The sequence below is a fragment of the Crotalus tigris genome, unplaced genomic scaffold, assembly GCF_016545835.1.
Source record: "Crotalus tigris isolate CLP2741 ecotype Arizona unplaced genomic scaffold, ASM1654583v1 scf7180000019496.3020429, whole genome shotgun sequence".
NCBI lineage: Eukaryota > Metazoa > Chordata > Lepidosauria > Squamata > Viperidae > Crotalus > Crotalus tigris.
In genome coordinates, this window is record NW_024097566.1 from 2,722,916 (window position 1) to 2,746,073 (window position 23,158).

The 23,158-nt window shown below is 37.4% G+C and overlaps 1 protein-coding gene across 1 annotated transcript in view; it reads right to left on the bottom strand.

The window, feature by feature from the left end:
* The window catches only part of SLC6A15 (solute carrier family 6 member 15), a 38,932-nt gene extending 16,245 nt beyond the window's left edge, over nt 1-22,687 (bottom strand). The window contains exons 1-4 of the mRNA XM_039362962.1: nt 22,081-22,687; nt 9,405-9,879; nt 6,696-6,853; nt 3,366-3,492 (exon numbers count right to left, since the gene is read on the bottom strand). Of these exons, the coding sequence (XP_039218896.1) occupies nt 3,366-3,492; nt 6,696-6,853; nt 9,405-9,693 (574 nt within the window). The 5' untranslated portion in view covers nt 9,694-9,879; nt 22,081-22,687. The remainder of the gene's footprint in view (nt 1-3,365; nt 3,493-6,695; nt 6,854-9,404; nt 9,880-22,080) is intronic.
* Between the last annotated feature and the right edge of the window lie 471 nt (nt 22,688-23,158).

A 23,158-nucleotide genomic window follows, 5' to 3' on the forward strand; every position in this document is an offset into this window, starting at 1 on the left:
TGCAAAACTCTTTGAAGTAGTCCAAAAGCCTTAAGGCAATTGCTACAATCTGCTGCTCTGCCTTTTGGACCATATTTAGATATTTACATTTAAGAACTCAGAAAAATGAGCCAAACTATAAATATGTTGTTGGCATGTTGTTCTAAACCTCTACAATGCCAATAATTACAGTTAGTCCCATATTGTCTTCAAAAGCAGTTCAAGACTTTTTAAACTCTTGAACTCTGTCAATCTCTTTCTCTCAATTTCCCAGATGGTTTCTTTCCTATGCAAAATATGTTTATTTTCCTCCACTAGTCTCGTAATCATTTTTACTTTGTTTCTAATTTCTGTTGGTTATATTTTCAAGTTTATCTCTCTGATTGTCTCTGCTTCCTCACTGGGAAAGAAGAAGGCCCCAGGATCTTTCTTGGTGTCTTCTCTTGGGATTTATTGAGGTGTTGGAAGCCAGGGAAGTTACAGAGGGATGAATGTACAATGGAAGGGGCAACACTCATTGCCCACTACTTGATCTACACTACACTACACTACGCTACGCTACGCTATGCTACGCTACACTACACTACACTACAAAAGCCCTACATCTCATAACTACAAGAGCCCTGCACCTCATTCAGAACAATTGTTTTCCCCTTCACTTGAATGAGAACAATTAAAGGGATTTTGCAGTACAGTGCTATTTTAAATAACAGCTCTGAAACAATCCAGCTTCAAAGGGTAAAATAAGATTCAAAGAGTATTAAGTGAAGATGTAGTACCAGCTGAAAATACCTTAAACCAAACACAGGGTTTTTTTTTTTTCTCAAATTGCATGGCAGCTGCAAAGTCCAGTACTTAAAAAGATTATTTTAAAGTATTCTTATACCTCAAAAGCTATCCATCGTATTGCAAACCATACTTTATCTTTTGAAGGTGAATCTATACACAGCCAATTTTAAATGAGGTCAGGACAGGCTTTGTGTACTATAATTTCATATCTGTGTATGGAACCTCAAGCAGTTGAGAGGACTTAACTTTTTGTCGCCTGACTAGAGTAGAGAGAATGAAATCAGGATAGTTAGCAAGGATAACAAGGTGATCTCATCATATTTGGCCAGATGCATGACAAACTAGAAGGAAGGAATAAGCTGCATTAAACTAAATTCTCTCTTGTTTTTCCTTCATAAATATCCAGCTTCAAAGGAATGAGAATCAATATACATGAGGGAAAGTGTACTATATTAAAATAAGTCAACTTATGCCACAGTTTTCATGAATTATTTACTATAAATTCTTAGTTGTAAATAAAGTCCCTGAATTCTGTGGCACCTACCTATCTTTTTCTGCATTATTTTCCTTTTCCCCTTGTTTTGAAAAAATTCTGACAGGAAATTCCCTTCAATTAAACTCTTAGAAGAAGCACTGAATATAAGCCAAATGGCTGAATCTTTTTTTTTCCTGAACCATGTATTTTATCTCAAATATGGAGTTTAAGAAAAATCATTCATTCTAGAATAATATTAATTTATAAGTATTTGTATAATTCAAATACCAAGAAGCAATACAAAACAGTTACCTCAGAAAGTAGACTGTGGTAACATTTCAAAATTATATATATATATATATATATATATATATATATATATATATATATATATATATATATATATATATATATATATTAGGCAATTAAGATTTCTTTCTATTACTTGATCATCATGTGATAAATAAAATTAAAAGATAGACTGCATTTTACTGGATATGCCATAAAGGTTATGGCCATCTATGATTACTTAAATCTTGCTGATTTATCAAGCAGACAGATTATAGTCTGATTGTTCACAAGCATTTCCTTTATTCTCTTGGGCTTTCTACTGTTTGAACTTTATGGAAATAGAGTGAATGTAACAAGAGAGTCCTTAGTGTGAAATTCAGTCTGAAAGTTATTTACAAACTGTGTTTATAAGCAATAGAAAATATTTCGCATGCAACAAGGAAAGGTTTCAGAACATGCATTTTCCACTGTCAAGGGAAGTGATATTAACATGTTAATATTTGGTAAAGCCAATTAATTCTAACTCTCTTCCATTAAATGAACTGGAGACACTTTACATTTAAATTTAATTTTACATTTAAAAGTTACTTACTTCATTTGTTTCCAGTCAGAATATTTGGGGTTTGCAATGATTTCGATCTCAACTTTAAAATTGATCACACATTTTGATGGAGCTCTTTAGAAGATTCCCTTCTCTCTTTTTTTGCACTATGTGCATAATAAAAAATTGGAATGTATGATAAATTTTGAGGTAATAGATTAATCTTCACCAACTAGATTTTCTCCAGTGTATTGCATTCACTGATAGGGATTGTAGGACAATATACCTCGAGGGCAACAGGTTGGGAAAGACTATTGTAAAAAGAATGGGAAGAAAATCTTGTTTTCAGAGTAATTCATTCTAAAGTCAAATCTATAATATCACTCTTTTGATTAATATTCAGAATGGAACCTGATGATTTCCCCATTAACATTGTCCAAAGGCCATTTTGGTAAATAGTGGCCATTCAGTATGCCATGATTTACTAGTATGCTAAACAGGAAAGGGCAGCACAGTGTCTCAGCTGTGTTTGTAGGCTGGAAAGCCAGCAGCCCAGATTTGAGACCTGAGTGCCACACGACAGGGTGAGCTCCATCCTTACCCCAGCTCCTTCCAACCTTGCAGTTTGAAAAAAGGCAAACACAAGTAGATAAGGAGGTATCACTTCAATGGGAAAGTAACAGCATTCCGTGATGTCATGCTGGCCACATGACCGTGGAAATATCTTCGGATAGTCCTGGATCAATGGCCTGGAAATGGAGATGAACACCACCCCCTATAGTTGGCAACAACTAGCAAAGTAACATATGCAGGGACTCCTCCTTTAACCAGGAAAGAGTAGCCCAAAGTCACCAAATGGGAGTTGACATCAACTTGGGTCTCTCTGATCCTACTGCAGCACATTAATTCAGCATATTGTATTGCAATATTTGATGGATGATAAAGCTATTGAAGTTCTACAACATGCTTCAGTGCCTTCTCTAAATCTGCCAGTTCATTACAAAGACACATGGCTCATCTAACTGGCCTCTCCAGCTCTTAGTCATTCTTCCAATACTTAATGATGGGGATTGATAAGAATAGTTTTATTATAAAGCTAATAATGGTGATGGGAGAAATCAAATTTATTTAACAATGCTGCGAGATCAAAATATTGTGAACCAAATTACCTACACCTATTTATTTTTCATTTTGTTCACTATTTAAAGAAAAACACTTAAAGGCTTCAGTAAAAAGTGTATTGTTCAAAAGAGAGAGAAAAGACAATACATTCCCACAATTAACACTTACAGGTATGTGAAGAATTTTTCACCAAGGGACACTGGTCCCATGGTAATGGATGCTGAAAGGATTGAGATAAGTAAAACAAACTCCATCCAATGATGACATTGTAATACAGGGCCACAAAAAAGCATACCTGTGAAAGAAGCAAACATTTATAATACAGTTTTCATAAATGCACATTAGTTCTATGCATGTTTCAGACATGATTCGGAAGAACTGCTCCAGAACACAGCATCTTTCTTAAAGCTAACATATCTGTGCTGTTCCTCCTACTGAAGGGACTCTCTCTGGATCAGCTGTTTTTAGCAATTACTATCTAGTCTCCAAACTCCTCTTTGGGGAAAATGCTATTGAGGATGTGCCACATGTCCTAGAAGAAGTAGAGTATCTAAATCCTTTTAGACAGTGTTTAGGGATGGGCACAGGACAAGAACAACCGTGCTTGATTTATCATTGTTGACACCTCTCCTAGTCCTATTTTACATTAAGCAGTCTTGGATACCATTGCATCTTTCTGGACTGCCTGAACTGACTAGGGATTGGAGTCACTTCTTTTCAGTTCCTTAATTAGCAATTTCAGTCAGTGGCAAGGCAGAAGAAATCAATGCAGTGGCCACTCTTTTGTGGGTATCTCAGGGTTTGGTCCAGTCTCCAAAGTTTTTTAATATTTTTCCAAAGCCACTGGGAGACTATTGTCAGTTAGGGAATAAAGAATCATTATTATGCAGATGAAATTCAACTGAACATTGCCATCCCAAAGCTGCCAGAGATGCCATTAAAGGTAGATTCCTTAAGACTATTGGATTTGGAGGGGAAGAAATAGATTAAATGGTAACCCATGTAAAAATTGGGGTTTTCTCTTGACAGAGAAGCCATATCTCTGAGACAGCAGTTCTGTGATTAGGAGTTGTCCAGTACGCAAGGCTACTGTTTAATAAGTAAGTGGAAGCTGTGGCTGTTGGAGACTTTCTCGGCTCTGGATGGTGCAGTAATTACAGTCCTATCTGGAACAGAAAAATGTCACAACAGTGACTCATGTCCTTATCATTATCTATCAGATAGCCCATAACTATGTTAGATTTTTATAGCCCATTAAGCTGGGAGAGTGGCTTCAATAGATCCCAGGAACAACATCAGAGCTTTCTCTAGAAAAATGCGGTACTAGGAACAGCTGAGATCCCTCAACACGACCCTCAAACCTCTTAGCCCTCTGGTTAGGTTTTACTGTTAATTAAAATACAGGAGTGTTTTGAAGATCTATAAGTTGTTCTGAGTCAGACATGAATGGAGGAGCATATAAGCCTAACAAAATAAGCACTCACTTGGATTATTGCAATGCACTTTATGTGAACTACTGTAACTTTGATACAGAATGCAGCAGCCTGCTGGATGGATGGTACTCCCCACCATGAGCATATGACTTGCATTGCAGCTCACAGACAAATCACAGATTAGTAGGTTTCTGGGTCAATTGAAAGTGCTGCTTTTGTTTTAATTTAAGTGCCATTCAGGATTGCTGTTCCCAATTAGAAGCAATCCTTGCAATATAATCCTCATAGGACGAACTGCCAGTGATGTCCTTTTTTCTTCTGTCAGCTGGGGTTGAGGGCATCACAAATAATAGGGCAGTAGACTCCCAATTGCCACTAGATGACACCAGATAAACACAGAAAAATTAACTCTTGGCTGCTATCTAACATTTACAATATCTGGACATTTACATTGTAACATTTACAATACCTGCAGTCTAACTATGGCATCCTTAATCCATCTGTTATTCATCAACCTAGCCCATTTTTTTTTCCAGGTTTCTGTTCTTTTTAGGGAATCTATTTTTAAGTTAATGCAACACTCCAATTAGGGGCACAAAAGCCTTGAAAAATGATGGATTGGTTTGAACAATAGTAAAGAATTGCAGTGTTTATGAATGGACCAAACTCTGAATCATTTTTGAGTTCTCTCTTTATTCCAGTACTGCACATTCTGTTCTGACAGAGCTGCAAATACTGAAATCTCATTGTATTTTTCCCAGATAGATTCATCACTTCAGCTATGTTCTATGACTCATTTTTGTGACATTTCACCCTGCATGAGATCCATTTAGTCCTGCACTCTGGTAGAATTATCTCCTGAACTGATGAAGCAACAGGCCCAGTATAGTTGAAGGCCAAACTGATTTTTTTCTTCCAAGGATTGGCAGCCATGCCTCATGTATGTATATTTTTTGATTCCAGAAATTCCTCAGATCACTTCACCAAAACCTTTCAATAAAATGTCAGTTTTTGTTTTAAATGTAAGCAACTTTTGTCTGTAGTGTGCATGTTTGTATATATGTTTGCACATGTATGTAACATGTATTTATACATATGTAAAATGCACACACATATATGTATCTCAAAGCTTTAAGCACCCTGATAATTTTGGTCTTTTACATTCTGGGAATATCATTTTATTAACCTGTTACTTCAGTTTTGCTTCTTGAGGACTCACATAAGAAACAGCAAATGGAAAACAATGTTGTTTCTTCTCAAATGAGAAACAGCTAAAATGTGCCACCAGGTAAGAAAACCTGTACAGCATCTTTATCACTTGAGACAGTGAGATAGGCAGTATACAAATTTAATAAATAAACAAAGAAAGAAAGAAACAAATAAATACATAACAGGGTTAGTTCAGGGTTAGTTCAGTGTGATTATTGATCACAAGACTGATCATTTGACATCAGAACAACTTAAATGAAGTTAAAAGTTATTGCCTCCCATCCCATTTATTAGGACAAGAAGGATGGTAATCTATCTATCTATCTATCTATCTATCTATCTATCTATCTATCTATCTATCTATCTATTTAATGTAGACATGCTGCTACACATTTTTGTTCTTTCAGATTGTTCAAGAATACAGAGAAAATAGTACTCTGCAAAGAGCATCACCATCTTTGCATTGCTAAAACTTTGGAGAAGATATCAGATTCCCCAGGAAGAACAATGATTTTCTCTGAACCAATAGAAAGAAATTAAGTTTTAGATTTCAATATGTCTTTTTAATTGATTTTTTATCTTATCTTTTATAAAATCATAGAGATGTAAAGGAGCTACTTTGGCTATTCAGACCAATTCCCTCATCTATGTAGGAATCCAAATTAAACGGCTCCATACAGACAGTAACTATCTACCTTCTGCTTGGACACCCCCAAAGAATGGATCTCATAATTTCTTTGAATAATTCAACCAAGTTAGAACTGACACTACAAGCTTGACATCTTAAAATAGCAAAAAACTGAACATTCCCATTACGTATTAAAATTTGAGAACCACATAATCTGAAGTTACTTACTATGCAACTTGCAAATCCAATTCCACCAAGCTTGGGACTGATGTAATTCCATACCCCAATGCTCCCACGGCGGATTCTTTGACCCACTGAAAGTTCCAGGAAAAAAAGTGGTATTCCTATGATCAGCAGCAAGATTAAATATGGCACAAGATAGGCACCTGTCAAACAGAGAATGAGTAATATTCATATACTGAACAATCTTTAGAGCAAAGTCCAAGTGATATTATGACATTAAAACACAGATAGACATATTTTATATAATTCTTTCTGAAGGATACCTAATGTTACTATATTGTGGTTATCTTTAGGATCTTAAACAAAAATAATCATTCTCATCTGCCTAACCACCTGATATTCATTTTTGTAACATTTTTCTACTTCTGCAATTTTGCTCAAAAGTACAGGATATGTTCAGGAAAGATTTTATCTTTTCTTCTGCAGTATTTAGAGTAGGAAAAGCACCCAACTCCATCAGTTGTAAATACTGTCTCCTAAACAAAACTTCTGTTTGAGCCAATGTATGATTTATTTAATTTGGAAATACTGCTTTAATTTGCATCTATAACAGAATCATGGAATAATAGAGTTGGAAGGGACCTTGAAGGTCTTCTAGTCCAACTCCCTGCTCAAGCAGGAAACTCTATACCATTTCAGACAAATGGCTGTCCAGTCTCTTCTTAAAAACCTCCAATGATGGAGCACCCACAACTTCTGGAGGCAAGTCATTCCACAAATTAATTATTCTAACTGTCAGGAAATTGCTCCTTATTTCTAGTTTGCTTCTCTCCTTGATTAGTTTCCATCCATTGCTTCTTGTCTTGCCTTCAGGTGCTTTGGAGAATAGCTTGATTCCCTCTTCCTTGAGGGAGATATTGGAACACTGCTATCATGTCACCCTTAGTCCTTCTTTTCATTGAACTACCCAATTCTTCTACCCAATTCTTCATATGTTTTAGCCTATTCATCTTTGTTGCTCTTCTCTGCACTCTTTCTAGAGTCTCAACATCTTTTTTTATACCTTGCCGACCAAAACTGGATGCAAAATGCCAAGTATGATCTTACCAAGGCATTATAAAATGATATTAACACTTCACATGATCTTGATTCTGTCCCTCTATAATTTATTGCCTTGATTTTTTTATACAAAGATAAAAATGTTTGCATAGATATATAAATGAATATGTAGTTTTTGACAGTAATAGTTATAATATATGTAATTTGTATGCTATTCCTTCACCAATGTTTGTAGCATGTGGAAAAAATAATGTTGCCCCCAACTTGGCTTAAGGGGGGTTGATGCAACCATAAATGAGAATCATCAAAACTTGTTAAGATCAACTGTCCAATAAACATATCATGAATAAAATATAGAGTGTTCTATCAATTAGTAAATAATTCTTCCTATGTAGTTTGCATGCAGTGATTACGAGATAATTGCATTGCATGCCAAACAGCCTATCACTAAATATCTCTGCTAGCTTCAGTGTCAAACAATTCATTAATTACATGAAATCCAGTAACTGTGAAGAGCAGCAGGAAGCTACTGATGGTCTCTTTTGCAACTACAGGAAAAAATGGCCTGCAATTTGCAATCTGGATGTTTATTCTCAAAAAATGTTAAAATAAATTCCAGCTATAAAGATTCAGATATTTACTTGGGGCAGGGGAGAATACATAGTATTTTTAAAAATAAATTAAAATGTTTAACAAACCTTATAACTGCAACTCTTAAAAATCTTACAAATTCAAATTTTCTCTTTTTCTTTTATTCTTGAAACTATATAGGACTATATGGCTCTCTTTTTTGATCCATACTAGTGTAAACAATTGGTGGAGTTAATTATGAATATATCTATATTAGCAAATAGTTCTATCAAAAGGACTAATACCACAATTCTACATAAATACAATGAAGTTGACTTTTGAGTAAACAGAATTATATTTCAAAAAAAGAGATGGATGTAATGTCATGGCCCATCTATAATGTTTTATATGACTTCTATCTCCCCCTTGGAATATCTTAAGGGACAGGATGGCTATATAACTTCTCCATGCACACACACACACACACACACACACACACACACATTCTTGTAATGGGTTCTTGTAATTTTCATGTGAAGTTTAACAAATGTAACATGTAATCTTTTATTTTCATGGTATAAACTATGAAAGCCTCTGAATTACAATCAACTTTCTTTAGTGATTTAAAAGAAAAAAAAATAGTTGTGAAAGATATAAACATTCAGGGATCAAACCAGGCAATGCTTTTCATACAACCATATAACTTGTAAACTTTTAAAAATAAAAATATAAGCAACTGATATTGGATGGACCACTTATTATCAGAAGTTCAGCTGGTGAGCACCCAAGAGAGTTCAACATTTCTGCTGAAATTGCTCTTTTAAAATTGTTCTTTACATTGATAAGAAAATTCCTATTGGCAACAATGGGGCATTTTCTCACCATGTAGTATGAACTACAGAGGTGAGATTTTTCATTAAGTCTTTAGCAGAGGAAGAAAACATGAAACAATTTGCTTGCTCCTGTCTTCAAAATTATCGATCTCACTCTCTATCAGCAGCTGCTTTGGGGATGTTAAGACGTTTGCTTATTAGCAGTTTGAATACCTCAGTGCTAGGAATAGGATAAGAAAGTAATATTGAACCGTACATTAACTACCTCCCTCAGTTCAACAGACAGGCTTACCTCCACCATTTTTTTGACACAGGTATGGAAAACGCCACACATTTCCCAAGCCTACAGAAAATCCAACTTGGGCCAGAATATATTGAAGCTTGCTATTCCAGGCTGGTCGCTCATCTTCTACATCAGATCCCTCTTCTACATCTACATCTTTGTCCTCTGGGTCATTAACTGACAATTCGCTTTTTTTAAAAGCATCTTCAACGGAATCTTCATTGGATAAGAGGTCCTTGACTGACTCGATGACATCATCATCTATCTCTCTTTTTACTACTTTGCTGTTCTTAGGCATTTGCAATAAGGAAATGGAAATTCCAGAGGAGATTTGGTTTAGACTGGCCGTCCAGCTTCAGTCCAGGTAGAATTTTGCAAAGTCTAAACTTCTTGAAGAAAAGGTCCACAGTGAGTCCTTTATGCAACAGATCAAAATGTTTGCAATTGCTTCCTGTTTGTAATGGCTTGCTGTTAACATAAATAGCTGCATGTAAGAGAGAGAGTGACTGTTATTATACAACAGAAAATACAAACTGGTCATGGAGGTATAGGGTGGAGACTAAGGATGGAAACTAAGTGACTGTGAGAATCTCCTGAACTTATTTCTATTTTAATGTTGCCAAACAAAAATCACAAATTTGGGATTCTAGAGAGTCAGTGCAATCTACAGCTGTTACTGCTTGGTAAGTGTATAAAATATGACTGCCCCCATCATTTCTTTTTGTAGAGCTGAATTGAACTGCAATCATGTATTCTAGAAAAAAACAAAAGCACAGGCTAAAATGGAAGGGTCAGAGAGGAATAAATGGCTTTCTACTGACAACTCCATCAGATCATGCTACTCTTATATGGTGTCTGTGGAAAAATAAGACATAGAATGAGATGGCAACTGCAACTCGGAGATTCGGGCCACTAAAGGTTAAAGAGTAACGCCTAGCCAGGGTGCTAACATATAAATATTCTTTTATTCAGAAAATTCTACTCAGCGACAATTCATCCATTCAAAAACACTATAATTTCTCATCATGGAGATTTTCCTGGTATCTCTGTTTGAGGGGTCAGCTCTTAGAAAGTGCAATCAATGTTCATTCACAAAAAAATAATATTTCTTCACACTTGGAGACTTTGGGCAATGTATTTTTTATTCATCAACACACTACTCATAGTCTGTGAGGAAAAAGTGTAAGAACCATCTTTGATGAATGTCCTCTTCCCCTCTGAACTTACCTGTGTAATGACTTCTATGACTTACCTGTGCAATGAGTCTTGGCCTTCCAACTCTACATATTTTGGTTTGCAACCTATAAGCATTCTTTAAAAAGAATACACACACACATAAGATTGCAAGCTGCAGCCACATGATGTCTCACTTAATGACCAAATGGGAAGTGACAACATAAGTCTATCATGGTCACATGATTAACTGCTTAGTGACTGCGGCACTTAGTCATGGATTTGCTGGTCCCAATTATAGTCACTAAGTGAGGATTACCTGTACTCAATCTTCATTATCTATCTGCATGACTGTTTATTCCAATCGGTATTGGCCCAATCAATAGGTTAAACAGGGATAAACTATTATTGATCCCATATTTTGGGGAGGTTCTGGAGGCTGAAGCAAGAAGGTGCTGCACTGATGTTGTTAAACAGTTTCCTTGTTGAGGGCTATTCCTCTCCTTGTTAATACTTGTTCGTATTTTCAAGTCAGTTTTTTTTTTACTCCTGGCAATTGCCTGGACAAGTCCCTGCAGTTTTCATGGCAAGGTTTTCAGAAATGGTCTTCCATTGCCTGCTTCCCAGGGTTGAGAAAGAATGACTGATCCAACATCATTCAGCTGGCTTTATTCCTAAGGCAGAACTACAACTCACAATCTCCCAGTTTCTTGCCTGAAGCTTTAACCACTAAACAAAGCTTGGTGGCATGAGTGTCTTTCAAATATTCTGAATTATTCTGGAAACTGCAAATATCAGCTCTAGTGAAGTTCTTGATTATGGTTCCTAGAGATAGCTTCTCCTGTAAAAGCAATAACTATATACTTTTTAAATGTATGAGGGCAATTCGGAAATAAACCTCAGTTTGTTTATCAATGCCAGACACTCACAGATACAAAACTTTTATTATACACATTACATTACTTTTTGACATAATTACCATTCAAATTGAGGCATTTGTCATAACGTCTTACAAGTTTTGAAATTCCTTAGTAGTGGTTGCTCGGCGTCAAATCTGGGCTATGGGGGGGGGTGATCAAAAACATCACAATGGAACAGCTTCAAAAGTTCTTGGGTGCGTCTAGCAGTGTGTGGCCGAGCATTATTGTGAACCAACACTACACTGGAAGTCAGCATGCCCTGACACTTGTTATAGATGGCTCGGCTGAGTTTCCGTAATGTTTCACAGTAGACTTCTGAACTGATGATCAAACCACTCTCCATGAACTTCACTAGCAATACTCCTTTGGCATCTTCACATTTTGTGGAATTTTCTATGGCACCACTTCCAGTGTGGTGTTGGTTCACAATAATGCTCACCCGCACACCGCTAGAGGACCCAAGAACTTTTGAAGCAGTTCCGTTGGGATGTTTTTGATCACACACACCCCATAGTCCAGATTTGGTGCTGAGAGACTACTACTAAGGAATTTCAAAACTTGTAAGACGTTATGACAAGTGCCTCAATTTGAATGGCGATTATGTCAAAAAGTAATGTGTATAATAAAAGTTCTGTATCTGCGAGTGTCTATCATTGATAATCAAACAGATTTTTATTTCCGAATTACCCTTGTAATACATGTTCCACTTAACGTATTAGTTAAAATCTGTTGTGAAAATCTGTTACACAGAGATCTTATTCTCCTATATTCCAGAAACAAATTGTCCCTCAACCTGCTACTAACAGATGAAGATTCAAGCTGTATGCACTATGCAATTTGAACCTTCACTAAATATCTCAACCGATCTAGATAAAACAGTACTTCTTGGATCTGCTAACAATTAAAGGCAGTGTTATAAAAATTAAATCTTTAAGGTCTTTACAACTTGCAGTAAACCTATAATCTTAAACACTTCTAGATGAAAACCTATATGCATGAGTGACTATTAAAAAGAACCATTTAAAGATGAGTAAGCCTATATAATATTTCACTATTAAATTTAAACAATTGCCAAAGTTTTCTAGCAAAAAAAATGTCATAGTCCTTAAGTGTTTTACAAATGGTCTAAAATTTCAAAACACAAGACTGTGCGAGTATAATTGTGGGTATGCCTGTGTGAGCCAGTTTTAGGTTCGCCACAAGCAACAGCCTGATACTAGATCAGTCTGTTAATTAATGGCATCCATAGTGTAGGCAAGGGGGAAGTCAAAGTTATGTAATCAACATGCCCCAAGGGGGCAAAGCTTGTGGTCTGATGTGATGAAAATAATAAGATCCTGCAGGTGCTGCTCTATTACCAAACCAAGAGATCAGTGGGAACTGTTCTCCCTCCCAAAAGAGATGAGCTTATAGCCCATTATATTGTGTGGGCAGGAAAAGAAGCATGAGAAGTTAATTTTGATTTCATCATAAATCAATCCTGCATTTGTTCCATAGCAATACATGGAATTGTTTCATAAGGAGTCCTTTAGCTTTTCTACAATACAAGTAGTCTTCACTTAACATTTACTCGTTCAGCGAGTTATGACCCTACTGAACAAGGTCTGAATGGCTTCTAACAGATGCCCCCATTGCAGCATTCCCATGGTCATGGGATCACAGCTCAGGCCCTCGGCAACCAGCTTGCAATTATGATGTTGCAACATTATGCAGTCACATTATCATCATTTGTGACTTTAACTGCTGGCTTCTAACAAGCAATTAATGGGAAAGCTGGCAGGAGGTCACAGATGGCAACCATATGACTATGGAGTGCTGCAACCATGTGGGTTCAATAACAATGGCAACTCAGACTATTCAAACCACCATTGTAAGTTGGCACTGTCACTTGACATTGTATCTTACAACTGCATTGCTTTAGTGACAGAGTTCTCAGTCCCAATTGCTATTGGTAAGTGAGGACTACATGTAAATCTTTTTTTTTTTACTGTATTTTTCAGTCCTCTTTACAAATTACCAGTTCAGCTTAGTGGGAGAACCCTGACAACAACTCCCAAAAGGTATTATTTCCAGAATGCCCAATTGTAGGAATTTTGCAATTACAGTATTCTGAAGTTATAAAATACTCTTTTATTACATCAGTTGTTAAACGTTATTTATAGAGATGTACAGAGCATTTCAATCTCAAAACATTCAAATATCATTTTTTCAGTGCTCTAAGCATGAACTAAACCAGGAGCATTTTATTTTTATATCCAAAAACACATGAAACAAAGCTGGACTGTTTCCATAGGCAGTTTTGAATGTCTAACTCAGCAAGGCAGTTGGCTTCTGTTTAGTGACTTTGACTTGGATGCTTTTTTTCAAACATTTTCCAGTCAAGCGAGTACTACCAAAAATTCTTTCTCCTATTAGTTTGGATAGGGTTAAGTGGAAATAGACTGTTGAGACCAATACATATTTAAGCAGAGAGGACTGATCATATTGGTCATGCCTAATAAATTGCTGCTTTAAAAAATGCTATGGAGAAACAGATTTCAGTTTGCTTCTTGAACTTTAATGTATAAGTTCACTCTATGCATATTTTTCTGTTTTGTAATGTTAATGTTATTCATGCAATTAATAAATATCAACAACTTCCTTCAGTGAGTAATCTCTGTTGGATAAAGATAAAAACAGCAATGAAGGTGCTTTTGCTAAACTTGCACCTGGCAACCGGATTGCCAAAAAAAAAGGACAAATCTGTTGCTTGATCTTGGGAAATAAGTGGGATGTTAGTGCCTACAGAGAAATTGGCTAAGAAGATGAATAATAATTATTTTAAATCAAAACTTTAAGGAAATATGAGCAAGGAGATCTGCTAATTGAAAAGAACATTGAAGCTATTAGCTGCTAAGTTCGTTTCATACTCTGCAAGCTAAGTTACCTATTGTAAGAAATCAACAAGATTTCTGTCTATTCTGAGGAGGGTCCCCCCCCCTCCTATATCAATTTAGCCACCCCATGTGGCTAACAAGTCATTGACATATCTATTTAGATGAGAATCAGGACTGAATTCGTTCTTATTATTTCTCATGGAAATTTATTTTAAATATTTCAAAGTGTTTAAAGAAAATGAAAAAATCACTTCCTCTGCCATTTTTTCTGCCAATTTAATGGTGGATACTCAGTGGTAATAAAATAATGCAGATGAAGTGGATGGGAAAATAAAAAAAAATACTCAGAATTTAATATACTCTTCCTTTAAAGGATAATCAATAAGAAGAAGTAGATGAGTGCAAAGCTTACTATATAAACAAACCAAAAATAGTATATTTCATTCCAGTATATTTCATTCCAGCAATAACATGGATGGATTCAGTTATAGTGGCAATGAGTACATCATTGGAAGACTTGAAAGTACATATTCGAGATATATCATCATGGAGAAAGTTTATTTATGTAGTTCCTAGGAGATGAAAACAATGTGATGGCACATAATCAATCGATCAATCAAGTTTATTCCACAAGAGATTTCTAAGTAGCTACTGCACTTGTTGGGGGAGAGGATGCATAGACCTATAAATATGAAAGTCTTGCAGTAATTACTGAGCAGAACAGAAAAAGTATTAAAACTTTAGCATTTAATCAGAGGATCATATAAGCCAAAGGCGATACTCTATTGTGAGCTCCACAGTTCCAAGAATTTTTTTCTCTGAATCTTGCATTATATTATACATAAAAACAAACAGGATATACTTTAAGAGAAAAAAAAACTTAGTAAATCATGCCTTTGACAAACCATTAAGGGTGTACAAAACAGTTTGAGATTTGCTCCAATCTTTTTTGAAAGTGGTTTAAATTCAAAAGAGCTGTTTTGATTTTAAAACTTGCAGACTCAAGATGAGTAATTTCAAGTTTGCATTTGAAACTTTTTGTATGTATGTATAAGTTATTATGTATATATCATTGTTTATCTTTCTATATACTTTTTTATTTATGATTCCCACCATCCCTTACCAATATGGATAATAGCTAATGATAGAAGTGGTTATCCAAAATATTTAAAAGAATTCAAGTTAGGATCCCTGAATGGAGTCAAAAAATAAACACCACTTTTCAGAATATGACAATACTCTGCCTCCAGGAACAGGAAATCATCCTACTTGTAACATGTTGAATACAAAGTATATTTATTTTGATGCCTGCATTCCAGAAACATTCCTTTGAGACAGGCTCTTGAAAGCTGATAATATGTGTTAATAGTTTCTGTGTAACCTAAGCATTAATTTATAGAAGCAAAGGAGTGAAAAAAATGAATTAACTAATATTTGTTATGCAAAAGAATGGCAAATGAGAATTAGTAAGGATGCCAAACACATAAACACAGGCCTGGACTGGGTCTTGCTAGGTTTCCATTTTTTCCTGCATTTATTTTATGGATCAGCTATTGACTATATTCTACTACCATTAACAATTTTAAAAATATGCATAAAAGGAAAGTTTCTATAATTCCATGCTCTCTTGGCAGAAAACAGATTAGCTGGGTTTGTGGAAGTATTTTGAGAGGATACTTCCACAAGGATATCAAAAATTCAACAATTTAACTTCTAATGAAGGAATATTTTGCAACTGACCTTACTCTCTCTGACAGCCATTTTATGAAATCACTATTGTATACATTGTGCCCTGAATGTTACCCTTAGGCACTATTAAAAAATCTATTTTGATATGCACAGAACTCTTTCATCAGTAACAATAATAGCAGTTTTGGAGTAGGAAATTTGAAAATAAAATCTAAAAAAAAAGGTTTATGTATATACACATATATACATGCACATATATTACATAGTCATTTATATATTAGTGCTTCTGCAGTTCTGCTCACTATGTTTTGCCTATGAAGATAATATCAGCTGAAGATATACTTCAAACTATTCAAAATCAACTACTCAGGCACAAAGGGCTGTGGCATATACTAACAAAATTTGTGATCTTACATTATTTCAAAAATTTTAAAGTGTTATCAATTATTTTTTGAGTTATCAATAATACTATATTATTTTTAATGCAAATAATGTTGACCATTTATTTTAGTGAATAGATTTGTTCATGTATTACTGAATCGGTAAACTGATGACCTGCTGATGCAATAGAATAGTATTTTTGCAACATACTTCCTTCATTCCAAGTTAAGGGTTTGTTTTTTTTCCAAGATAGTTTCTGTCTCAAGTTTTACATTAAAAGGTAGTGTAGGCTGGAGGCTAAAAACTTACTGCACAGTCATAGCATAACATCTGATGAAATATCTCAGTGCTCTATCATCAGTTTGATCACTCAGGTTCTAAATAGAACACATCAGAGAATGAACAAAATTAAATTCTCTATTTTCCCATCAGTTTTTATTTACATATCAACCTCATCCAATCTCATGCACTCAGGAAAATAAGTGTTTAGCAATGCAAAACCATGTCTGATTCGCCGTTACATATCCTCAAACTCAACAAATGCCTTTAAAATGAAAAAGCAACATCTATCTACAACTAAAACCCTCATTGTTGTGACCTTTACTGGGGTAAAACAGTGTGTCATAAGGCAACCATTTTTGAACCAAGGTATCTCAATGCTACCAGCTGCTCCTGTGCTATGGAGCTGTTGTGGTCACATGATCCTCATTTTAAATATCCGATGACAATTTTCCAGCCAGATTCACAATTCCTCATCTATCCCCCACCCAGCAGAAAGAAATTGACTCTTCATGTGACTCTTAAAAAAGCAACAAATTTAAAGTGTTTGAAGAAAGCTGGGATATATATGCCCCTTCTCTGGCACACAAATATGCATATGTGTTTATAGCCTTTGCTCAGGAATTCAAGGCACTTATATAATCCTCCAGCCAGCTGTATTTCTTCACAACTCTGTGAAGTAGAATGGGCTGATAATCACCAAGTGAGCTGCTGTAATATAGATGAAGTAGAAACTGGATCTCTCTGGTGTCGGTCAAATGCATTAGCTATATATTAGCTATATATATTAATCCTTGCCCATTCAGTTTCATTTTTCGATTGCTTCCTATTCTGAAACTGTGTATAGATCACCGCCTTCTTTGGCCACTAGGGATCAGGTAGACCAGTCTTGCTTTAGTCCTCAGGAGATTATTGGAATGCAGCAAGGAGGAGGAGAGATGAAGAAATGGAAGATGAAAGGCTGTACATCTCCAAAATCACAAAGAAAGGTACAGAATAAGGAGACAGAAAAATGGTGAAGGAAAGAGAAGATCAACTTGATAATATTTGGCAAACACTAATCACTACAAGAGTTCCTCAACACGACAATAGTCATCTTCAACAACCAGACTTCAATAGAGAAAGAGCAAGGCAAAATGCACAACTTGCATCATGTAATATTTCTACTGATGTTGGTGTCATGGCTAAAGTCTGTCCTCACGGTTGTATATTTCTATTCCCTGGAAAAACCACCAACTCCTGCTGCAGGAAGGGAAAGGTCAGAATAGGTAATCTACATTTTTATTTAATGAACTCAATTTATATACTGTACCTATTGCAAATAGGTTCAGAAAGAACATCAGACAATAGCACTGTGTTTCCAAAAGTCATTCTTAGGTGACAAAGAAGTCCTTCAAAGGAGGAACAGATGAAACTGTTCTGTTATTCAAGGGCAAATCCATCATTACATTGGACATTTAATGCCATACCCCCACCAGCAAGTCAAATTTATTCAAATTTACTTCTTGGATCCTCAAGAAAGTATTGAATTGAGAATGGGTATACTCAATAATGATGAAATTCAACTTGAGATTGTTGAAGCACTTGAAGTATATAGTTTGCCCAAACCATTAAATGGTACAATTAATCAAAATGGTGGCAATCACAAATTATTGTATAAACTGCAATATAATATAGAAAAATAGCAGGAATTTTACTATACAAGTCCATCTTGAAAAATGAACAAAGAGCAATAAATAACTATGTGTGTAAGTACTTGCAAAACATCTTTTTTTCAACAATTTGCATTGATGCACCAAGGAGAACCAAAAAAGGCATTTGTTATCGATATGAACCTTGCTAAAGTTAGGGGGAAGAGGGCATGATGGCTCAGCCATTGAAGATGCTGAACTTGTCAGCTGGAGAGCTGACAGCCTGGGTTTGAGATCCGAGCTCTCCGCAATGGGTTGAGCTCCTGTTACTGTTTTCAGCTCCTGCCCTCCTAGGAGTTCAGAAACATGTAAATGCAAGTAGATTAATAGGTGCCACTTCAGTGGGAAGGTAACAGTGTTCTGTGCACCTTTGGTGCATAGCAATTCTGGCCACATGACCACAGAAATTGTGTTCGGACAACGCTGGCTCAAGATGAACACCATGCCCTTGAGCCAGACATGACCGACAGGGAAACCCTCACTTTTTAAAGTTAAGGGAGATGGAGAAGTTGCTTTTGCTGTAATATAATCCATTATTGCAACAGCATTGATGCCTGGTGGTAGGACAGCCTATGCATGATTCAAGTTACTTCTCAAAGTGAATGAAAATGCTCTCTGCAACTTTAAAAAAAAAATCCTCCAATAGTGCAAATTTGCTTCAATATGCAAGGCTTATTGTCTGGGATGAGAGCTCTGTGATTAGGAGTGTGGCAAGAATGAGGTCTTTGGGGAATTTTTTTGGCGATTTCCATCAGCTTCTACCAGTTGGGAAAAGAGGAAATAATACTGATGGAAGAATTTATGCACCAAATAGTGATACTTTTGAAGAAGCTTTGTCAAATTTTAATTGAAGAAAAACATGTGATTGAGAGAGGAAGAAGTATGATATTCTGAGTTCTTACTGGATGCTGAAGAGGACAAAATTAAATTGCTGAAAGAGAAGTACCTGAAGATACGGTTCTTCCAGCAAAAACTATAGAAGAATGCATAGATTTCAACTACCCAACATTTAACAATTCTGCAAAACTGTTCTTAAAGAACTCTATTTTGGTTCACCTCAATGAACTAATGATAAAAATCAATTCCACATACATAAAGTTTTTCCCAGGAATGATGAAAGAATATTGTTCCTTCAATGCTGTCAACGAAGGAGCTACGCCACTCATTTTCCAACAGAATTCCTTGTTAAAGCTGAACTCTCTGGATTGCCACCATGTAAACTAGAATTGAAGATAGGATTTCCCATCACTTTAATAATGGATTTTCTAAGGCTTTACAATAGAATGAAGATAATCATTGAAGAACTCCACAAGAATCACATTGTAGCAAAGACATTCATTAATGTGTTCAAAAGTGATATTGTATTGATTCCAAGAATTGCACTCAATTTATTAGAAGGTGAAAATGTCCCGCTTCAGTCTCACAATATAATCATGTTTTGCTCTCACTATACATAAAGCACAAGGGCAAACAATAAGGAATGTGCTGATTTATCAGGAAAAAACAATATTCCAGTATGGTCTGTGGTATGTCGTTTTAAGCCAAGGAAAAATAAGTGAGAATATTAGAGTGTTCTTAAAGAAAGACAGATCAACCACAAAAGTTGTCATCAAAAGTGTCCTTTGTTAAACAATAAACCCTATATTTTTCTTGCTATGCATCTTTCTTCTTTAATAAAATGCTTTCTTCTTTAATTTTAAAATTAAAATAATAGCAATTTGCCCACAGTAATTCCATTTCTTTGTTTAGGTAAGGAAAGATATCTACTCAACAGGTCATGAATTGTCTAAAAACTGCTAATAAAGAGCCCAAATTCTTTTCCATGTCCTCAGTTTATTAGTCAGTTAGGAGTGTAAATCCACTATTTCAAAGTAAGCAGAATTGTGTTCAGTAAGGTTTATTGTTCTACAAGTCAATCAAAATTTGTGGTGTGGATAATCAATGCAGAAGGAGGGGGACAGTGGAATTTGACTTCAGTGCCTTTGTGTTAAATATATATATACAGATAAGAACAGGTGTGGAACATCATATGCAGTATGATACATGTAGAATCAGTAAATACAGAATTATTTTATGTAATTTATATGTTTGACTGGTATGGCTTCTACAATACACAAGTGATCAATTAACCTCAGATCTTCCTTAAGGAAATAGTAATATTTGCAAATAAGTTAGATGAGCCCAGTAGACATGTCACAATGCTGACAGATGTCTAACAAATGGCTTTTCATTTGGTGGGGGGGGGAGTCAGGAGCTGAGGAGGGAGAAAGTGCTGCAGACAATGAGAACCGCTCATTAACATACCTACCCAAACATGCTGATGTCACTATGTACCAGGATCGCACCGCCTCTCCATTCCCATTCCAGGCAGGGTGGAATTAGGGAAGCTGAACATTGGATCCACCCCTTATTGTGAATTGTCATTGGACAGCTCCATAAGATGAGTAGCACAGCACCAACATCCTACCTCTCCTCCGTTGTCAACCACCATCCTGAAGTGGGTTGTTGTTTTCCTCTGCACCTTTTGTGGACATTGAGCAAGCCAGACCCGTCTCTCTCTCTCGCCCGGTCAGGACCCTTTTTAAAGTATTAAGATCCGTTTCGTAGTAATATGCCGCACAAACAACCCTGCGGCGAATTCTCAGGTCACACCTCCGATAATGAGGAGACGCACCCGTTGATAAATCGAGGGGACACAACTGACACAATAAACGAATTGCGAATGAGGGGGGGAAGGGGAGGAGGCAGTTAAACCAGCACGCCGGAGTCGAAAAGCCATGCTTCTCCTGATGCAACATCCACTATGCATAACTGCATGAAATGCCGCCTTCTTCCCCTGTCCCGATACTCTGATCCGCCGCGAATCAAAACGCCCGAAGGCGAAGATTTCCTCCGAGCTAGAGAAGCCTCTTAAAGAGAGCGGGATGCTAAAGGAGCACCGATTCCCCGGACAGCTCCCTCGCGCTAAGGATAGGAAGTGCAGAACGGGCCACTTTGGCCTTAAATCGTACTCGCCGAAGAATTCCCGATTTTCCCGTTTCCTCCACCCACCCACCCAAATTGCCTTTCTCCTCCCGTATCGGTCCCCCCCCCCTCTCCCGTTAGCCTCCAGAAGAATTCCTCTTCTGTCTGGCCTACAGGGTGTTTCCTGCTGGTGATTTTGGTGCCATCTGCTTGCTTTCCGTAAGCAGCCAGGACGCCGTTTCTCTTCCTTTTTTTGTTTTTTTCTGCAATGTCATTTTAACCCATTTCGATGCCAACCGCGAGAAAGTTTTCCCTGATCCCCTTCCAAAGATGGGAATGTGGGGAGGGAGGAGGAGGGGTATGTAGACAACGCTCAGGACTGATGGGAACGTCCTATAATTATCGATTCATTCCGCTTTCTTTCCCTCCTGCGGGCATTCTTAGGTTTTGTCTTGCCATCACCCGACCTCCTGACGGTTCCCTTCCCAATTACGCAGGTGGTGTCGAGAACGCTCCTTCGAAAGGGAGGAAATCTGAGATTTACCTACCTGCCCATCCATTTCTAGGGATTGGCACAATACTGTTTCCTCAGCTAGATCTCTCGTCCCTAACTGGGCGAGCGTGGATGTCACTTTCTCGTCGCCTTGCTCACTTTCTTTTTTCAAGCCGCACCCAAGTCGGAACGCTTTTCTGGAGATACCCCTGGGCTTACCTGCTCTCGGAAGTGAGGGGGCCCCGGCGTGCCTCGGGCGCTCTCCCTCGCGTCCTCCAGCACCTCTTGCAATGTGGCGCAGGCCGGCGCAACGAGGAATCAGAGTGTGGCTGCACCGGCAGGCGGGCGGGCAGACGCGCTGGTGTGTGCGTGCACGTTAACGTGCGAGGCGAAAGGAGACATGTGCGCGGCGCTTCGGAGGCAGGGTGTTTAAAGTCGGGGGAGGGGAGGTAGGAGGGGGAAGGCTGGGCAAGGGGAGCCGCACCTCCTTTGACGCAGGCAGCCTGCAGCGCCGGCAGCAACCTCCCACCCCCGGAGGAAGAATCAACGTAAGGGGTTCTCCCTTTCGCCTAAGGGCGGCCCACGCTCCTCTTCCTCGCTCCTTTTAGATCCACCTAGTAGCAGACACGCGAGTGCTTTTGTTGGCCAACAAAGCAGCGTATTTGCACCCAGCCCTGGTTCTCATACCCAGCCGTCCCGCTACTAGCCCAAGAACCCCACCCTGCTGCGCGTCTATCAAACGGGACGTTGCGGCACGTTTCGCCTTCGCAGGCTTGCCATGTGCTCCCCGTAGAAATGCGACTGCTGAGCTTCCCCATTGCGCATGCCTGTCTTTGCTCGGCACCGTCTTCCTCCTGTCAAACAAGAACGGGTGAGGAGGGGGACGGGGTGGGGGAGGCACGCTGGAACTGTGGAGCTAGAGAAAGTAGGGATGGGCGTGAAGAGAAAGGCGGTAAAAAGGGAAAGGGACACAGAAGGAAAGGGAAGTGGTTAAGGCTTAAAAATGGGTTAACGAAGTATGAACTTTGACAGTAACCTAACTGATATCCATTAAATATTTTTGATACTGATCCCTGTAGATAGGAAAGGATAGAAACAAATAGCAGGAAGCTAATGCATTCTGCCTCTTCATCTACAGACAGGACAAAAGAATTCCAACGCTTATTATTTGGGGTGGGTTCATGGGTTTTTTTTAGGGACATTTACATGCTAAGACATAAACTTGGTGGAAATGTAGTAACTAGAGGTTCATGTGACATCACAATTTGTTTAAATTATATTCAAGATCAATCTTGCT